The sequence below is a fragment of the Austrofundulus limnaeus genome, unplaced genomic scaffold (genome assembly GCF_001266775.1).
Source record: "Austrofundulus limnaeus strain Quisiro unplaced genomic scaffold, Austrofundulus_limnaeus-1.0 Scaffold90, whole genome shotgun sequence".
Lineage (NCBI taxonomy): Eukaryota > Metazoa > Chordata > Actinopteri > Cyprinodontiformes > Rivulidae > Austrofundulus > Austrofundulus limnaeus.
Genome location: NW_013952492.1, coordinates 367,740 through 375,754, shown reverse-complemented (window position 1 = coordinate 375,754; position 8,015 = coordinate 367,740). Strand labels below are relative to the sequence as shown.

The 8,015-nt window shown below is 36.9% G+C and overlaps 2 protein-coding genes across 3 annotated transcripts; both read right to left on the bottom strand.

The window, feature by feature from the left end:
* Positions 1 to 26: 26 nt before the first annotated feature.
* On the bottom strand, positions 27 to 6,643 carry hprt1l (hypoxanthine phosphoribosyltransferase 1, like). 2 transcript variants are annotated; one of them, XM_014012301.1, is made up of 9 exons: positions 6,408 to 6,640; positions 6,107 to 6,213; positions 4,771 to 4,954; positions 4,528 to 4,593; positions 4,421 to 4,438; positions 4,113 to 4,195; positions 3,443 to 3,489; positions 1,899 to 1,975; positions 27 to 650 (listed from the first exon to the last, which is right to left on the bottom strand). In XM_014012301.1, the coding sequence occupies exons 1-9, from the start codon at positions 6,423 to 6,425 to the stop codon at positions 603 to 605; spliced, it is 648 nt and encodes a 215-aa protein (XP_013867755.1). In that variant the 5' UTR covers positions 6,426 to 6,640; the 3' UTR covers positions 27 to 602. The 2 variants fall into 2 exon arrangements, with proteins under 2 accessions (XP_013867755.1, XP_013867756.1); XM_014012302.1 differs by lacking the exon at positions 4,421 to 4,438 and having other exon boundaries at positions 6,408 to 6,643.
* Positions 6,644 to 7,290: 647 nt separating this feature from the next.
* Positions 7,291 to 7,965, bottom strand: LOC106520301 (26S proteasome non-ATPase regulatory subunit 7; the record flags this gene model as incomplete). The annotated part of the gene is given in 1 exon segment (XM_014012296.1): positions 7,291 to 7,965. A coding segment is annotated over 1 exon segment (258 nt), but the record flags the coding sequence as incomplete, so codon positions are not given.
* Between the last annotated feature and the right edge of the window lie 50 nt (positions 7,966 to 8,015).

Below are 8,015 nucleotides of genomic sequence, written 5' to 3'. Positions count from 1 at the left end.
CCACAATAGTTATTGTATAAATGCCAATCATTTTAAAAATATATTTTTGTGGTGAGCCTGATTTAGCAGGGTCATATCATCACATTATGTTAAGACACCTTCTTTAGGGAAAACTAAATAAATGCAATAAAAAAAAACACAAAATTCAAGGTTTAAGGTGGATTTATATTGCTGTAAACAGGTTCATAAAGAAAACGTGAAGTATTAACTTTTCAAGTTTCTTAGAATTAAATTTATGATATCAGAGGAATCCAAAACTAAATTGAAGGAGAGTATAAAGTTTTGAGACATGAGACTTTTAAAACATTCTTCCCCATGGTCAAAAAATTAATTTACAGCTAAACACAATTTAAATAAACTTTTAAAATTTAACCAAAAATATTCCTCATTTACATGATTATTCCCACTTATTCATCGAGGAAAATAAATGTTCTTCTTGACGTTTGTTACAACCCACAAGTTGCTTTTTGTGGATTCTCATTTAGAAAAAATAAATAAGGTTGCAAACGCAGAAAGAAAAACWAAAACTAAAAAAAGGTGGTTGGTCACAGTGGTCCAAGTCTTCAGTGAGTCAGACATCCCCTCTGCGACGCTTTGAACGCTCACATTTTGTACTTCTCCTTGGCTTCTTCATTCAGTATACAGATGTGCTGTGAAAAATAAATGCACAAGAAGAAAATGGATTAATGCCTGATGCATGTCTGTCATCAAAACATCACAATTTCTGAATTAATAAGATTTCATTAAGAGCCAGTGGATGCTTTTGCGAGAGCTGCAGCTATCACAGGTCTTCATCCGTCACTTAATTATATTAAAAACAAGGAAACTATAAACCAATCAGTCTTTGATTCTGAAACATTAAAAAAAGGTCAGAGAGTATTTGACAGCTTAACAGATGCCATAAATTTGCTTTCTTGCGTTTTCATTCCAAAACACTTGACCAGTTGCAGTTTTTCTGCTGTCTGACCAATAAATCTGTCATTTTTCAGTTCCACCTTCTAGAACTGCAGCTTCGTTCTGCTCTGCAGCCTCAGTGAAATTACAGACTGAAAGGACGTCAAAGTTTCAGCAGATTGCCCCAAAGAAGCACAAAAAACAAAACGGACGACTTTAACTTTCTGCAGATTAAGACCAAAGCCACTTAACTTTAATAAAATAATTCCAAATAATGTATTTAATTCAATAAGCTCCTCATAATCAACATTTAATTAGATATTAACTTTAAAGAGAGGTATTTTATCCAATCAGGTTTCAAGTTCATCTTCTTGTCTAAGTATTGGTTAGGATTCGCTGAATAAATTACTTTATTTTCTTGAGCTTTGGAAAGTTTCTAACAGAGTGAAATGACCCCGAAGTGTCGTGGTAAAAATGTAAGGATTGCATAATTTGTTAAAAGCTGAAAACAGAAGTTTTGACACTTCCTTTATTTCTGTATCTCCACTAGAGATTGGTCAGCCATTTTTGATCGCAATTCTTTGCAGACGCAGCCTTTAATAAAAGCATGCTGTTATTTTCCACACCATCATAACTATTGGGATTTATTTAGATAAAACTGGGACAAGACGGCCTACCGAAATATTTTAACATGGACTTCAGTGAAACACTGTAAGGATGTTTTAATCAAGTTGTGGTTTTTGTGAAATTGTTTTTGAGCAGCTATAGTTTCACCAGAATAAACACTTACTTTGAATTAGCATCAGTGTGATTTGATTTTAAATTATTATTTTAAATCATTAATCCCAAACATGCCACCATCCTGACCAGTCAGTAACCTTATAACGTGTGTTAAACCAGCAGGTGCATCCCTGAGGTAGCATCTGTTTATCACTCACCACTGAATGTTTCACCTGTGTGTTTACATGCATCTAGTGATCATAATAAATTTTAAACCCACTTACACTGAGATCTCTGAAGTACTCGTTGTAGTCCAAAGCATAGCCCACCAGAAAGGCATCTGGAACCTCGAAGCCAATGTCTGAAATAAATTTAGACACCATCAATGGGAGTTATTTAAAGAAAGCACGCTACAGCAGAGGGGAAAACGATCAGACATTTAGTCTAATGGGCTCTGTAGTGAAGCAACACTTATTGGTCTTTTCCAGTTTCTGCGAGGCTGTGATTAAACTGTCAGCTCTGCATTAGTGCAAAGTCAAAACGCTTACAGTGGCAGCTGTTCTTGAGCGCCAGTCTTGAAGAGATTATCCAACTCAAACCTAAAAGCTTTACATAATCAGACACTGCATAAGGCTCAGGCCTGCATTAATGCATTTGGTTTATTCTAGATTTTATTTAATATTTACTGTGTGAACGCTGAAGGACTTCACTGAAGAATCTGAAACTACGTTGTTAAAACTAAAAGAAAAAACACRAGCTATTAGTAGGCAAACAGTGGCTAGAAGCTAAGAATAGAAAAAGGCTAGCTAAAAGCTAAATAATAGAAAAATGCTAAAAGCAGCCAACCAGGAGCTAGAAACTAAAATGGCAAGCTATAAATAGCAAAATTCTTGCTAAAAGCAACAAAAAAGRTTGGCTAAAAGTAGCAAAATAAGACCTGAAAATGACAACAGTAGATAAAAGCTAAACATTGCAAAACAGTAGCTAGAAAATAGCAAATAATGGCTAATAACTAAGTAAAACAAGACTAGGTAAAAAAAAGCAAAGTAAAATGCTAAAAGCTAAAATGTAGCATAGGAAAAGGCTAGCTAAAAGCAAAAAAAGTAGCAAAATGCTAAAGGCAACAAAACAGTAGCTAGAAACAGAAATGGCAAGCCAAAGTTAGCAAAATGTAAAAAGTTGGTGAAAAGTAACAAAATGGGGACTAAAAGTAACAACAGAAACAAAAAGCTAAATAATAGCTAGACAATAATGGCTAGAAACTAACAGTAGAAAAAGGCAAGATAAAGCAAAAACATAGCAAAATGCTTTCAAGCTACAAACAGTAGTTAGAAACTTTAAAATGCAAGCTAAAAATAGCAAAAAAGTAACAAAAAGTTGAATAAAATTAGCAAAATGATGGCTAAAATAAAAAGTACAAAAGTAGCTAAAAGCTACAAAAAGTAACAGTATGTATTGAATGTATATATAATGTAGCAGAATGTTAGCTACAAGCTAATCATAGCAAAGAAGTGCAAAATAAAAAGTAGCTCAACAGTAGCATAAAATAGCAAAAAGCTTGCTAAAAACTAAAAAGTACAACAAAACAAAAAAAGCGCAACTATTCTGTTTTAAGCATTTCAAGGAGAACATTTTGTGAAGTCTTTCCATGGGCCAAATATTTGCAAACAATACATTTAGAAAAGTATAAAATTTACAAAAAAGCTCATAACACCCATGTCCTGAATGAGCTGAACAATGCAATGTTTATTTAGATCAAATTTAACAAATTAAAAACGTAACAGAAACGAACTGTATATCATCACACAGACATAAAAACTGCACTCACAGTCCGGTCTGTACCCTGAACTCCTCGGGGTCCTCTTCACTAAAAGGCTGAGAAGAGATTTGGAGAGGAATACATGTGAGGGGACAAAGAGCTGCGACCTTTTCAGTGCAGGTTTTAAATGTGACAGATTAAATGTGATCCCGCTGCACCACAGAAGAACCGCAAAATCTCTGAGCTTAACGCACAAGTCAGAATAAAGGCTAATAATTACCCAGTAAAAGAAGAAAGGAGCATTTTACCATGCTTCTGTAGCTTTATATTAAGACGCAGCAAGACATGTAAAGTGTTAAATATTTCAAAACCTTAAGAGCAACAGGAACTACAGCTGAAAGCCTTGGTACAAAAATAGCTAAAACGTTTAATGCGTTGGGTGAACGAGCTCTGTTTTCATAAGCACATCTCTAAGTGACTAAGATGTGCTATTATCTTTTTTAAATAAAAAAAAAACTGTACTGGTTCCATTTTACCCAGCTAACAGGAATACATAAGAGGAAAGAGCTCTACCTCCGCAGTGCAGTTTATAGTGCGGCAGATTAACTCTTAAGCTGTTCCCTCCCTCTGTCACATTACATCTCTAATTCAGTCCTAAAGGAAAAGTGTCCATTAGCTAAGAGCACACTCTGTCTCAGGATATACCACTGTACTGTTACTGCACTGTAAACTGCCTCACCTCACAACTTTAACCATCTTGGGATTGCATTCACTCAGCAGAGAGAGCAACGTCTGCATCGTCCTCCCCGTCTCCACGATATCCTTCCATCGCAGCAGGAAGTGGCCACGGTCACATAAACGGAGAGAGACATTTGTAAGAACTGACATTTATGACGCTCACGTCCAGCTTTTTTTTTTTTTTAATGGGAGTGGACACAGAGAGAATTCATCCGTTTTGAATTTCCAAATGCAAATCAACAAGGTGCACTTTGTCACACACGATCACATTTAAACAATGGTTTAAAAAGCAGAATGAAAGTCTCCTACCTCGACAATTAAAACATTCTGAAATGGATATAAAGGAGCCGTTAAAGAAGCACACCTTCATTAATTAAAGTGTAATAATTTCAGCTGACAGACTCCAGAAAACTAACCTTGCCCGCGAGGTTGGATAATTCATCCCCACCTATGACTTTGACGCTGTTTGTCGACTTATCGTTCTGAAAACACACAAAAAACAAAAMCCTTTCCCTTCAGCACTWCTGGCACTTTGCACACACTGCAGTCTGATTTTATACTTGATTGTTCTTGTTGGTAATTTTCCAGAGTGCGACACACGCCCGCCGTCAGCACAAGTGAACCCCCCCCCCAGAAATGTAATGAGAGAGGCAGCTCACACAGTAGCTCTTTGCTCTAATGAAATCCACCGTCAACGGGACGGATTTATCGCTGTTGTGGTTGAGCACTTTAATGTAGTCCAGGAGGTCTGCGAAGAACTTGTAGCCCCCTTTTAGCACACACAGAGCCACGATGTGGTGTCCTCCCATGTCCCGGATTATGTCACGGGCCAGACGCTCCGTCCTGCGGCCAACAGGAGAGACCTCAGAAACTGAAGGGACTGCCCAGCATCTTAACGCATCTATTTTAATTCAAATGCTCTGCATGAAGCGACAAACCACAACAATCGAGCTGCTTAACGCCTCATGTTCTGACTTGTTGCAACAGAACAGAATTTTTCCTCTGAGGACTTTAAACCAGAAATAATGCTTCTCCTGCTGTAACATGTCGAGATGTTAAAGCCACAGCAGAGATTATGTAAAGTGACAAGACAAAAAAAGGCACATAATAATAATAATAATAATAATAATAATAATAATAATTAATGGTGCTAACTGCTATTAGCACCAATTAATGTTTATAGAGCAAATTAAAGTTTTTCACCAAGTTAACCAGATGAAACACCTTCCATCTTGTTTTTGCCAACGTTTCAGCTTTTGAAAATAAGGWACACTGACTGGACGAGGAATGCATAGAAAAAAATGGGAACATTGTCAAAATATTTAGTTTTGAGATGCTGTTTCTTCTTAAGAGTGAAGTCACTAAAAAAAAATAACAACTGTACATTTCCTAAACAAATATATGCAGACTGTTGTTAGACGAGTGTTATAACAAATACAGAAAACAACGTTAATTAGCAAAGCTATTGTTTTGCTGCTTTCATCTGCCTTTTTCTTACTTTGGACTTTTAGCTAGCATTTTGCTTTTTTATGTTTTCCTTTGTAGTTTCAGCTCCATGTTCTGCCCTTTGTAGCAAACATTTGCCACTTCAAGCCTTTAGCTACTTTTTAAATTTGGACTTTTAGCTAGCATTTTGCTTTTTTTTTTTACTCCTTTTCAGCTTTAGCTGGTGTTCCGCTGCTTTTAGCAAGCAACTTCTAGCCTTTAACTAGCATTCTGCTTTAGCTATTGGTCTCCTACTTTTGGCCTTTTACTAGCATTTTGCATTTTTATCTTTTAGCTAGTGYTTTGCCCCTTTTAGACTTGCTAGTGTTTGCTAGTTTTAGCTTCTAGAGACTGTGCAGTTCCTTCTGAGTCGTTTCTTTTCACTGTCACCACTGTGCTGCTCAGGATTAAAGATTGGTGTTTTGTAATATTTATAAATGTTTTATGATTGTTTTAAATAAGATGACCTTTGCTCTGAATTGGAMTATAGAAGCTGCTGATTGTGTTCACCTGTCCATGATGAGGCCATGCGGGATGATCACTTTGTCCAAATCGCTCTCATAATGTCTGGGAATACAGAAGAGATCCAGGTCGTGTCCCTTCTCATCATCAGAGATCTGGGACAAGGAAGGAGGAGAACAAGCAGCATGATCGGTCAGAACAGAAAGAAGAACCACCTGTTTGTTTGTTTACATCCGCACAGACCACAGCGTGATGTCTCACAGACCACAGCTTAATAAAAGATGAAATAAAAAAGGCCTACAGAARCCGAGGCGGCTCATAACCACACCCTGACAAGTTCATCACAAACCTGCAGAAACGAAGCCATGTTTCCGGTCCGTTTTTGTCTCAGCAGAGATTCATCCGAAGAGTCATGTTCGGCTGGGCTGGGTCACCGGGAGGCTGGTGCTGCTTCTTCTTCTTCTTCTTCTGTGGTTCCGACCCGAGCTGCGCACTTTTAAACCCTTTACGTCGGAATCCCGTTTACCTGCCCAATCATCTGATTCCTCCCACACAAACCCCAGACCCAGTCAGCCCAGCTCGGTTCGACAGGAGGMAGCAGCAGCAGCGCGAGACGAGGAGAGGCTGCTGAGTGACGCAGTTAACAAAATAAAAGTTCCTCTGCCCGGCTGCTGAGCTCTGACTTTAACTATAATAATAACACCCTAATATTATTGGCCTTTAAAATACTAAAAATATATTTTGTTCAAAAATTGGCAAAACTAATTCATTTTGTCATCTCAACTGATTACAACTATAAATATAAATGAATTAGTATTGTTTTTCACTCATTTAAACTCAAAGTGCATTCCCAATCAGTGCTTTTACTTTGGTGAAAACAGTAAAATCAGCAATGATGTTCACTTTAAATCTTTATCATGCGTTTTATTTTCTCTTTATGAGCAAAGTTAAAACCCAAACGAGGAAAAACTAAGTCCACTTTATAAATGGTCACAATCTACAAAACTAATCCACAAATACACTGTGTGTTTTCAATCCTACTAATTTAATATTCAACCATTTACTACAATAAATTAGGATGTGATGTATTACCACTGTGTATTGGATTGTTTTTTTTTTTTTGTGACTGTGATAAAACTGTTCATTTTCTCATTTTTAGTTGTCAAATTTATCCACTTTATAAATTTGTGTGTAAATACTCAAAATTACACAGATGTGCTAACAAACTTGTATGTTATACAGAAATGTATCCAAATTTTAAAGTTTTATTGATAAAATTGGGACAGAATTGGAAAAAAAAAACAAAACATTTAATATAGTCCGGATTTAATGAGTGATACAGAAACAATAACTTTTTTTTTTTTACTCCATCTTACAAAATCAGCAACAGCGGCAGCATGGAAACTATGAAAACAGCATCGTGTTCTCACAGTTCAGAACACTGGAGAGCAAACATCATCATCTCTATGTGATAATAAAGTCTTTGAGTGTCACTTGTTATCACCARGCCAAATCTCAAATGACACAATTCCCCATTCAGAGTCCTACTTTTAGCCCGAGACCCACATACAGAGAAGACGTGGGGCAGAAAGTAGAGCACTGTCCTGATGAAGATGGTGTGATTTGAGAAAAACAAAAACRCCGAGCACTCATTTCTTTTTCTTCTCATCTTTCTTGGCACCTTCTGCCTTCTCCTTATCTTTGTCTTTTTCGTCCTTTTTCTCTTTGTCGTCTTTCTTCTCTTTCTTCCCTTCCTCCTTCTCCTGTCCTTCCTTCTTTTCCGCGTCTCGGTTGGAGATCTTGTTGTTGATCAAGTTGTGCAGAGCCACCACTGAGCGAATCAGAGAGGCCAGGTAGACGACCARCATCTGGTCATTGGTCTTCAGGTAAAAGGCTTTTGTGAACTCCTGCAAAATAAATGACAAATCAGCAACATGAAGCTTGTATTATGTTAATA

Bases quoted from the DNA above. Each gene is read 5' to 3' on its own strand.
- hprt1l (XM_014012301.1), bottom strand. The intron at 4,955-6,106 runs GTGAACACAATC...TGTTGGCCGCAG, and splicing joins CATGGCCTCATCATGGACAG to GACGGAGCGTCTGGCCCGTG. The intron at 3,490-4,112 runs GTGAGGCAGTTT...ATCTCTTCTCAG, and splicing joins AAGATGGTTAAAGTTGTGAG to CCTTTTAGTGAAGAGGACCC.